Raw genomic sequence first — 12,272 nt, forward strand, 5'->3', positions numbered from 1 at the left:
GCAGTTCATTACACTACAGTGTTTCTGTTGTTGCTTATCACTGAATATATATATATATATATATATATATATACACACACGTGTGTGTGTGCTCCTTTTAACACAGGTTTTTCAGGCAGCTTTCTTGTGTGACGTGGGTGTTATTTTTGTGCTGAATGGACACAGTTGTAACACATAAATTAGCACAATTAGGAAACATTGCCAGAACCTATGATGCAGTGGTACAAAATAGCAGAAAACACCCGTGGAATTCACACACAGAGATTATGCTTCATATCTTTCATTATTTTTCACTACACTTTATTGTTTTTTCAGATATGCCAATATAAACCCAATAAATTTATTGCAAGCTGATCCATTTAAAGGTATGCATATAGAAATGAAAACAACTATAATAAGGCACTATAACTCAGCAACGAAGAACATTTCAAGTGTTTGGACAGCATATAACTAATTTCTTAACAAACCAAAAACATTTGACATTTGAAAGAAAGAAAAACAAATCCTCTTTTCAAAACCTTATCAAAATCCTATTAAAACCTTATCCCTATAGTATTATACAAACTGATGGTATCTTGTGCAAAATAAAGAATCATAAAAATACATTAACAATGACAAAAGGAAGCAACTAAATACAACTGAGAAATCTTCTACTACCCTTTGGTCCCCAAGATCCCCATTTGCGTTTCTAATGAGCAAACGGAGACTGACTTTATCAATACATCGATTGAAGACACCCGTGGTTATCACTGAATTCCTGTTTTACTTGCAAGGCTTTTCTGGCTCAAAATGAACCTGACAGTGAACATGATCTGCTTACAGTCAAGACATTGACTGTGTGTTACTTTAATCTATGCATTTCCCCGTTCTTTGACCATTTGACGATCAAAAACATCTATTATACTTGAATGAATGACACAATCAACAGAACTGTGTAAAAACATTTATAGCTATTTTTTAAATCAAATTCTTATCATTTTAGTATTTATGATTTTCCTTTGATATTAGATCAGACCTCTTTGCCCTATGCAGGACAAACCCTGCATTATAAGTCACCAGCACTTCTCCAGTGTTACAGAGGGTTGCAAGGTTGAAATCTTCAGTGGGCGATCTTTCCACGTGTTGATGTACGGAAACAGTTTGTTGGTGAATTTGTGAGTGAAGGTGTGTATGACTGTGTCAGTGTCTGGATCGGAGAAGGACAGCTTCCCTTGGCGAAAGTCCAGCTGCACTCTGACCCTCCGGGGCCTGCCCTTCAGCGGGATGACGGAGGCTGGACGTGATGGGGAAAAAGCTGTGAACGTACCATTACCGAACCTCAGCATCCATAACCCAGATGTTATGTTTTCCCTCTTCTTGGCATCCTGTGCTATCACGCCCAGAGCCCACACTGGATTATCCGCCACCTCCACGGTCCACTCGTGAATCCCAGAGATGAAGCCCTGAGAGCCAAGGACACTGCGGTGCATCTCCATCCTCTCTGGGGCTGCAGGACGGGGCACTGTCAGTCCACATCTCACACTAGTTAAACTGTCAGACAGGTGGAGCTCTTCATGGGCAGTGTTGGGGTTCAGGATTACAGGACTGTACGACACTAAATGCTTCATTTTGTGCCAGACGTTGAAGCTCATGTTTCCCAGGTGTTTGGCCACATTGATGAGGGCTCCTGTCACCTCCTTCAGCTCAGGCAGAGGCCGCTGAGCTTCCTTCTTTAAAGCATCAGCTTTTAACAAGAAAGACGCACCCTCCTCCCTCAGCCCGCTTTCTATGGTTTTGATGGTACTTTCCAGGGCGTTTATTTCCCCGGTCAAACCTGCGATCTTGTCCTTCATCATCTTTCTTTTACACTCCTCTTCATCTTTCAGTGCCGCAATCCTCATCTCTTCCTCTGTGTGCAAAAACTCCTGCAGCAGCCTAAACTCCTCTCGTATCTTCATTTCTGTTTCCAGAGTTTGATTCTTAATGTCCTCATCTGTTTTTTCCCAGTTACCTTTCGCTTTGTTGAAGACTTTCAGTTTCTCCTTTAAGGGATTCAGGAATTCCCCCAGGTCAGCTCTGTAGGTTTCTGCAGCTTCGTCAGCAGGGATAAAAGTGTGGCCTCTGTGCTGTTTGGAGTCTCGACACACAACACAAACGGGTATCTGGTCGTCCAGGCAGTACAGCTTGAACTTCTCGTAGTGCAGACGGCACACAAGTCCACATTGTACCTCCAGTAGGAAAGCGTCGCAGAAGTTCTTGAGCACCAAATTCCGTGGCGGCGAGTTGGATGAAGACACGGTCCGGCAGCAGGGACACTCCCGGGCTCCTTTGGCCCTCCACCAGGAGAACACACAGCACTTACAGATGCTGTGACTACATGGAAGCAGGACGGGGTCTTTAAAAATGCCCCGGCAGACCGGACAGGAGAGGTCTTCTTGCGGGACCGACCACATACACGACATCTTTCTTTGCTTTGCTTTCTTTCTATTTCAATTTCCTCTTCATGCGTCACTGTTGGCGAACCAGCTGACAGGTCCAGCACCACACCGCCACCTACTGGACCGGGTGTGTAGCCGCAGGTTGACACATGGCTTACCAAATGTGTTCATCCCTTTGGAAGTTTTCCCCTGTAACTGCTCTTCATAACTGAATCATGGTTAATATTTTGTTCCCTCTTTAAGAAGAATTTACAAAGGAAAGACTCTTTCATATCAAAGGAAAAACATCCATCCGTGATCAAGACACCGCTTAATCATTAGGGTCACAGGGGGCTGGAGTTTATCCCAGCTGACTTAGGGCAAAGGCAGGGAATACCCTGGACAGGTCACCAGTCTATAGCAGGGCTACATATATAGACAATCACTCCTGAAGAGACAGTTCTTTAAAATAAGTAATCACAAAATATCAAAATTTGAAAATACATTTGAAATATGTTACAATAAAATAAAATGTATTTTTGCATTAGGTCATGGTATCAGGAACAACATGACACACATTCCCACTGCTCCTTCTTGGTTGATTTGATATAATTATCTATCTCTTTGTCACTGGGCTACACATAGAGACAAACAAGCACACTCATATTCACACCAATGGAAAGTTTAGAATTACCAATTAACCTGAGCATGTTTTTGGACTGTAGGAGGAAGCCGGAGTACCTGGAGAAAACTCACGCACGAACAGGGAGAACATGCAAACTCCACACAGAAAGATCTGGGGAAGGCCGGGACATGAACCAAGATCTTCCAGCTGCAAGGCAATAGTGCCAACCACCAAGCCACTGTGCAGCCTTCAAAGTAAAACAGATTTATACAAATTAATGTTTATTAACTAAAAAAAAAATTATGTAAAATAAATGATTGCACAAGTATTTACCCCCTTCAAGTCAGTATTTCGTAGTTTAACCACAATTACAGCATTGAGCCTAAGTGGATAGGTCTCAATCAACCTTGCACATCTGCACACTGCAGTTTTACCCTGTTCTTTCCTTTTCAAATCAAGGCACAAATTGTTTTTATTCTCCTTCATCTCATCTGGGCTCTGACTTGGCCACTCTAGAAAATTCACCTTGTTGTCTTTAAAACATTTCTGTGCAGCTTTGTCTGTATACTGCAGGTCATTGTTTTGCTGGAAGACTGGAAATCTTTTTGCAAGTTGCAGTTCTCTTGCAGACTGCATCAGGTTGTCTTCCAGGATTTACCTACACTTTGCTGCATCCATTTTACCCTCCACCTTTACAAGCCTTCTAGCGTTTGCTACTAAGAAGCATCCCCTGGTCATGATGCTGCCACCACCATGCTTCACAGTGGGGGCATTGTGTTTGTGATAATGTGCAGTGTTTGGTGTCCGCCAAACATAGCATCTAGTAGCCAAAAGCTCAATTTGGGTGTCATCAGACCAAATAACCTTCATCCAGCTGACTTCAGAGTCTCCCACACAGATTTAATATGAAGTCTTTTCAACAGTGGTATTCTCTTTGTCACTCTCCCAGAACGCTTTTACTGTTGTATAACAGGCAACAGTTGCTGCAATCACAGTCTTTCCCATCTCATCTGCAGAAGCTTGCAACTCCTTCATACAGTCATAAGTGTCTTGGTGACCTCCCTCACTTGTCTCTCTCTTGTATGGTCTTACAATTTTCAAGGACTGCCATGCATTTGCTGCATGTCTTCCATTTCGTAATGATACATTCAACTGTTCTCCAAGGATTAGTCAGTGACTTTTCTTGTGTTCATCCCATCATTTACTGTATATCTTCACTTCAGTTTCCTCAAAACTAGGGAGCAGTGTTGAATAACACAAGAAAGAGAGCACACATTACACATTTAAAGTATCTGCAGTGGTTGCCTATCTGTTTCAGAACTGCCTTTAAGATTGTTTTATTGACTTGTAAAGCTCTTAATGGCCCTGGTCTTACCTACTCATCAGATTTGCTTTAACTCTATCAACTTATAGGACCCTCAGGTCTTCTGGTAGTGGCCTTTTAGCTTTAACCTAAAGTCAAAACAAAACCCATGTTTGGGCAGCCTTTTGCTGTAATTGTACATGTCTTGTTTGTGTTTTTATTTCCTTTTTATTCCTTTTGTTCTGTAAAGCACTTTGTGTTATTTTTTATTTGTATGAAAAGTGCAGTATAAAGTCTGATTAACTGACTGATTGATTGATTATAATCACCATGATAAAAATTTAAGCAAAATTCTCATTGCTTAAGGCCTGCTGTGTAGACTTTGTAAAAGACAACAGCAAGTGGTCTGGAAAACTTTCCAAAGCTAGATATTGGCCAAGGGGGTTTCCCAATGTAATGAACTGTAAAATGATGTGTGCTTTTGTCTCCATAAACACAATATTGTTGAGTACAAGTACCTCAAAATTGTACTCAAGCACAGTACTTGACTTTGTGTACCTAATTACTTTCCATTGCTGCTCTGTAGAACAATTAAATAAGCCATAATCAGGCATATATTTGAGTACTATAGAGAAAAATCTAAAGAATAAATTTCCAAGAGTTCAGAATACATGAGTACCTTTTAAATAGAACAGGTCACTAAAAATAAAAGTCAAGTGTTTTGTAATTGCAGATACCTTATGTATGCATATTTTGTCTTACTTTAAAGAAGCAAATTAATCTGAACAGTAATTATGCTTAAAATAAGAATCCTGCAATATGGCAGCCTGCTGTGAATCGTTGGCATTTAAATGGCTGCACATGCAAGGGTGTCATGTAGAGGAGGAAGTGAAACTTGTGCACATAATAGTGAGAAAACTGTCAGTATCTCGTGGTGCTGGGATGACTTCTTATTGCAAGAATTCAAATCACAAAGGGCAACTGCTGTAAAAAAATCCAAATGTCTCATTCAGAGGGTTCTCATCAGTACGGATCCTTAGATGAACATAGCATTGTGATCAGTCTATGACGGTGATGGCAAATGCGGTCGCTGCTAGTGTTGAGGTGGTAGTATTCTGGGATGGAGCGGTCTAACACCCTTTTAAATGGTGGTGTAGAATACAACCCACCAGCACACTTAGTATTTATTTCAGTTCACTCGGAAAATGTTTTTACCTTTCAGTTCTTTTTATTTAATGACCACTGATTGTTGCAGTAATCACAGATTTATTATTAAAGAACCCAACCAGTGTTTTTGTACAGTTTAGTCCATTTAATATCCTAAATAAATTATAAACATTTTGACTGCACCAAAAAATATCTTACTACACTTACTCAAGCATTGTTTTATTTGCACATTTACAATAACACATGCACTTATCTCTTTCAGTATATATGTTGGAATTTAGAATAACTGCAGTAAATCAAAGTAATAACAGCCACCGCATCATTTATGTTACTCCTTTTAACCATAAACGTATATATACATTCACACTTTCATCACCTTCAGTTGTTTTTAGCTCATTTTACTCCCATTTGACATGCAACATTTTACTATGTCTCACCATTAAAATACAAACGTGAAAACTGATACACAGCATTTAAGATCAAAAATGTCAGCTGGAATTTGCAGGATCTGGAAAATAAAAAAAGGCATTGGAGAGATTTGCAATACACATACGCAGAGAGGAATAAGTTACTACAGTTATCTATACAACAGTTGTAGAGTCAAGATAAAACAAGGTTGTGCATAGGATAAGTCCAGTGAACAGTATCAAACAGCCACTATAGTACAGGCTAATATGGTAAATCTGAACCACTTACAGTGTGTGTGTGTGTGTGTTTGTGTGTGTGTGCATGTGTGTGTGTGTGTGCGTGTGTGTGTGTGTGTGTGTGTGTGTGTGTGTGTGTGTGTGTGTGTGTGTGTGTGTGTGTGTGTGTGTGTGTGTGTGTGTGTGTGTGCATACTGTGATGAAGTCAGACCATCTGTTTCTAGTAGAAACAGCTCACTACTCTCTCCATGGAAACAGGCAAGAGGCAATGGAAGTATGAGTCTTTACATGTGTGTGATATATATGTGTTTGAAGAGAAAGAGACAGAGAATCCCCTATTCTATTCTATTCTGTTCTATTCTATTCTATTCTATTCTATTCTATTCTATTCTATTCTATTCTATTCTATTCTATTCTATTCTTAGCGCTAAATCTCTAATTAATAATGGAACTAAGCACAATAGTACAAGGGACTCTCTGTGTTCCACTATCACATTTACCTTCATACAGGACCATGTCTATCTTGTGACTGACAGGCAGCATTTCTACAGTGCCTTTTTCTGCCTTCAATACAATGCATGCTTGAATAAGTCACACCTCTCTAACTGTAGAAAGAATTGAACCATAGACTGGATGAGCCCTCCATGATGTCACTCATAGGTTTCCTGAAGTGCAGTGTTGAAGCTCAACGTGGTGGCTCTGGCCTCCTAATTAGGGCTTGACTCCTCTTAAAGATGCCATATTGTGCATAGTTTTTGAACAGAATTACACCTCGAAACCTACTAAATATGAGAATAGACCATCTCCTTGTTTCTTTCCTTTCTCCATAGATTAGAAGATGTGTCTGGGTGGATGCATAGAGAGGTGTACCTGTGGCCTTCTTCCTGACACCTGGATTTAAAGGTGTAGACACTAATCAGATTGCTTGGACCATGACTAATACCAGAAGTACTATAGACATGGTAGTATGAACAATCTATGTGGCATTTTAAGCTGAAACTTGAAGTATATCTTCTGGGGACATGTGAGATTTAAAAATGGTCTCTAATGGGACCTTTAAGTCATAGGCAATCCAAAATGAAGCAAATGCAAACATCTCACAGCAACCACACCATTAACTATGCATAACTTCAAGCCTTAACATTATTGAAATGGGTGAGCTGTCATGAATGGGGAAACAAGCTATAGAAAGCAGGTTATAGCATGTTAATTTCTATCATAAAGTCAGACATTTTATCATGGAAGTCGATGGATTGACTTGCTTCTGAAGCCCGCCTTAAGAGGTAAATCGAGATTACTGCTTGAGATGAACAGGTGATATTGGTTTTAGGCTGCACAGTAGCTTGGTGGTTAGCACTGTCATCTTACAGCTAAAAGATCCCCAGTTCACATCCCAGCCTGGGCCTGGTATCTTTCTGCATGGAGTTTGCATGTTCTCCCTATGCATGCATGGATTTTCCTCCTACAGTCCAAAAACCTCCATTCATCCATTATCTATACACCGCTTAATCCTCATTGGGATTGTGGTGGGGCTGGAGTCTATCCCAGCTGGCTTAGATTGAAGGTAGGGGACACCCTGGACAGGTCATCCGTCTACATATAGAGACAAACAATCACACTCACATTCACACCTATGGACAATTTAGAGTTACCAGTTAACCTCAGCATGTTTTTGAACTGTGGGAGGAAGCTGGAGTACCCAGAAAAAAAACCCACGCATGCACAGGGAGAACATGGAAACTCCATGCAGAAAGATCCCAGAAAAGCCAGAATGCGAACCAGTGATTTTCTAGCTGCAAGGCGACAGTGCTAACCATCAAGCCACTGTGAAGCCCAGTCCAAAACATTTACATTATGCTGAAAACATAATCATACAAGTTACCCTCTTTCTGATCCCTTGGATCTGATATGTTAGAGAGGTCATGCATTAAGTCAAGAAGTGGAGGAGTCTGACACTGATGAGGAAATACACAGAGGTTGAGGAGGCCACGCTGGGCACTGGATTTACTGTTTTTTTACACGTGGATGCATGTGCACATATTTGCATTTCCTGAAGGTACATCAGTACTGACACACACAAAAAGACGTCACTGGTGTTTAATGATCCATGACACTGAATGTCAGTGACACTTTGCAAAGTGAACATGATGGACCCTGTAGCCTTTTGATGTTCCTTAAGAGGAAATAAACATCACAATTTGTAGATATCATGTGACTGTAAGTGCAGGGCGGCCACAAGAAGAGGCTCCAGCTGGCCTTTGTCTGACCCTGCCCTCCAAATACCAGCAGAATCTAAAGAAAAACAGCCAGTATGCGGGGGACACAAAGGAATCAATTCTCAAATTAAGATCCCATCAACTTGGTGCCCAATCTACTGGAGTGACCTTTTAATGAATGAATAAATCAATAACCCAGTCAATCAATTCAGCACCTCTTGATTGCTTCCTACAAGTCTTCCAAAGCCTAAATCAATAGGTTTTTACGTCAAACAGAGCAAGTGTCTGACTCTTTGATGAACATTACTGGGAAAACAGAATTCTTGTGTCCACACAGACCTGATACTGACATCTAGAGCCTGTTTACCTCTAACTCTGATTAAATACCCAAATACACTATTGTGAATGAAATCCATATGATTTTGGGGAAAGATTTTTTTAAAAATGTTTGGTAATACATTTCCCTAAAATAAACATTTCTGGAATATGTGAAGTTCAGATTGAACAAGGTAAATGCTACATTCTTCTTTTCAGCATGGTAATATGCAGTCACAAGCAGTAGTCTTACACTTAAGAAACTCTATTTCAAACATTTCCAAAACTGTTCAGTGTTAAGCAGTTATTGTGGATAGTGAGATATTTCTGCACTCGCATGCATGCTGGAAGAAAGCTGAATTGAACTGAACTGAAACCAATGTGCACTTTCATCTGTTAAAAGGCATAAAGGGTTTCCCATAACACCCAGTGAAGCTATATTTACTGCATTTCAGTTAATATTTGGAGATAAATACTTTGAATTTAATAATTTTTTTTCTTTGCAAATGTGTCAATTAGATGCTATCAAGATCAAAAAGATTGTTAACATTACATAAATGTATAGGAAGAAGTCTGTATCCATGCATGCTAGATCTATAGATGTGTGTCTGAGTACATGCTTTTAGATAGAGTAGGCTTTCCTGGAAACGCTGCCTATACAGAGAAAGAGAGACCACTTCATTTCCCATCACTTAGTCACAGTAAAGTGAGTTATAAAACATCTAATGTTGGATTATTTACAGAGGTAAAATGCATATCAGGCTTCCTCTTCCTTGTTTCAATTGAATTATTTACATCTTTCTCACTTATACACATATTTCTGATGCTTGGTGGTAATGGGCTATTTCATCATCAGCAGTCATACCAGTAATGTGTAAAATGTATGTGTGTGTACCATTTGTTTTTCTGAGCACACTATAGCCTGTACATGCATTTGTATGTATATGTGTGTGCACTCATTTACCAACATGTTGCATTGCTCTTTAAATAATATGTCAGTACAGACATATCTAATGAGACATCAGCACTCCTGAGTGTTTGTACTCTCGTCCTCCATGGCTTTGAGTTGACATTCACTCACCTGCTCCCAAACAACCTTATAATTACTAAGGTTTCTCTGAAGCACTTCTTTTAAGTGGCTAGCAGCAAGTGTGACCGATTAATAAGATGGTCAGAAGGCAGCCTCTCTGTGCCTTTCTGTGTACTGTATGCAATAATTCTGTTGCATTGAGACTATTGTATAGCAGCCTGTTATTGGATGTGATGGAATGCTATGAATGAATGTGATCCCTGAGACATGATTTCTAACCAGTTGTTATCTAAAAAACAAAAAGCAGTCTGTAGTACTCTACTCTATCTGCACAGATCTGTTGGTTAACATTTCAGTGCATGCATATTTACAGTTGACCAAAATTACACTGTAACCTACAACATCTGTGATAATCTGTTCTCAATGTCACACAACCCCTCTCTATCTTTTTATTCTCGATAGCTTTCTATTGTACTCACTGAACACACACACAGCCCTGCTCTGTCTCTTAAGTATCAGCATATTCAGTCATTTTCATTCAGCCTTTATTTAATTCATTGGAGGCATGCACTCCTTTTCAGTGCTGTTAGGAGTACAGTTAAAACAGACAACAACAGACACAGTTACACTCAAAAACAACCTAGTTTGTTATCACGGTTTTAAACTAACCCATAAGTGTGCTTCAAATATGTGCAGCCCAGCTACTAAAACAGTATTCTTAAAGTGTAATCATGAGACACGAAGCCATAGTTATGATACTTTCATTTGATAATATGTACAAATGAAAACTCACAGTATGCAGTAAAAAAGCACAAGCAGTTTTTAGCTCCTTGTGCTTATCCTACAAATGAAAATAAATGCAGCGTCCTACACTACAGTTCAAAAATTTGGGGTCACTTAGAAATGCTCTTAATTTTGAAAGAAAGACAGTTTTTTTCAATGAAGATAGCATTAAATTAATCAGTAATACAGTCTAGAAATTGTTAATGTGGTAAATGACTATTGTAGCTGGAAACAGCTGATTTTTAATTGAATATCTGCATAGGAGTACAGAGGAACATTTCCATCAACCATCACTCCTGTGTTCTAATGCTACATTGCATTAGCTAATGGTGTTGAAATGCTAATTGATGATAAGAAAGCTCTTGTGCAATTATTTTAGCACAAGAATAAAAGTGTGAGTTTTCAAGGAAAACATGAAATTGTCTGGGTGACCCCAAACTTTTGAATGGTAGTGTATATTTATGTGCAAACACTGGTTGAAAGCAAACGGCACCATTATCATTCACAGTCCTTTCCAGAGAAAACATTCTGACATTACACAGTACTGAAACATAGGTCTAAATAGTACTGTGAGAGTAGCTGCTTCGGTTCCAAGGCTTTACTGCTGTGGCTCAGTGTCACACTAACCCTCATTAATGTTCTTAGCAATACCTGTGCTTTTCCTTTTATTAATAGTTTGTGTGTTCCGAAGAAAATTAACAATCTGGAATAGTAACCCAGAAGAGGATTAGGCCTAACAACACGAATCAATGAGCTAAAACCTGTCATTGACTTTGCCAGTACATTAAATGAAATGAATATATAAGATTTATGGCTCTGTGTGTCCCAAGCCTCTATTGCAATGATGATTAGAGAAGAACTCCTATTGGGTCTACTAAACAGTGATGTAAAGTAGCTAAGTTCTATTTTCTGCCAGTTTATATTTCTACTCCACCACAATTCAGAGATAATGGATGGATGGATAGATGGATCATGGGCAGATAAATTATTATGTAGGGACACCTTATAATTAGATTGCGATAACTCTTTATTGCAGTTGGCATACTACCCAGCTGTAAATGAAGTAAAAGGTATGACACTACATGCAAAAAACATAGCTTTTTCCTGCATTTGTTAACATGAATCCCTTCTGACTAATGGAAAGAAATATCCACAATACACATTTAGGAGTTTCATTTTATTTTTCTAAAATTTTTTGGGGTCTGTGCACAGTATCTTTGGGATTTATGATGTAATAAAAATAGATATCCAAACCCTCCTCTGTAAAAAGAAGAAAAAACTCTAATATGTCAACAAAATAAAACAAAAATGTTGAAGCTGCTCTCATACACTATTCAAATTTCTGTTAAGGAAATGAATGTAAATTAGGACATTTTAAGATAGAAACTACCTCATTTGCACATATAAACACACCTTTTCAGAAAACTTGTAATAAAAACATCATAGCCTTAGTGAAAGTAATTAACTGGGGGAGTTCAATGGTAATATTATTAAATGTGTTAATCAGAAAAGAGACATTTTGCATAATGCCAAATTTTGATTGGAATACTTGCCTTTTTTTGTACCTTTACGCAAGTAAAATTTGGAGTTCATGACTTGTACCAAAGTAATTTTACACAAACGGCCAAGATCTGACTACATTTTCCATCATGTGAAAAGTATAGAGGATAAGATTGAAACATAGCCTTATGTAATAATGTCAATAAAATAGAAGAAGCAAGATACGATTTATTTATCTCCTCCAAACAAAAATCAGAAAACACACAACAACATAGCTACACTCTTTGGTGCTT

At 38.8% G+C, this 12,272-nt stretch overlaps 1 protein-coding gene across 1 annotated transcript; it reads right to left on the reverse strand.

Annotated features, from left to right (window-relative positions):
- Positions 1-274: 274 nt before the first annotated feature.
- On the reverse strand, positions 275-2,509 carry LOC111579774 (nuclear factor 7, brain-like). Its single transcript, XM_023287199.3, has one exon. It carries the CDS (start codon positions 2,439-2,441, stop codon positions 1,053-1,055), a length of 1,389 nt encoding a protein of 462 aa, XP_023142967.1. The 5' UTR covers positions 2,442-2,509; the 3' UTR covers positions 275-1,052.
- Between the last annotated feature and the right edge of the window lie 9,763 nt (positions 2,510-12,272).

This window comes from Amphiprion ocellaris, chromosome 11 (genome assembly GCF_022539595.1).
Source record: "Amphiprion ocellaris isolate individual 3 ecotype Okinawa chromosome 11, ASM2253959v1, whole genome shotgun sequence".
Lineage (NCBI taxonomy): Eukaryota > Metazoa > Chordata > Actinopteri > Pomacentridae > Amphiprion > Amphiprion ocellaris.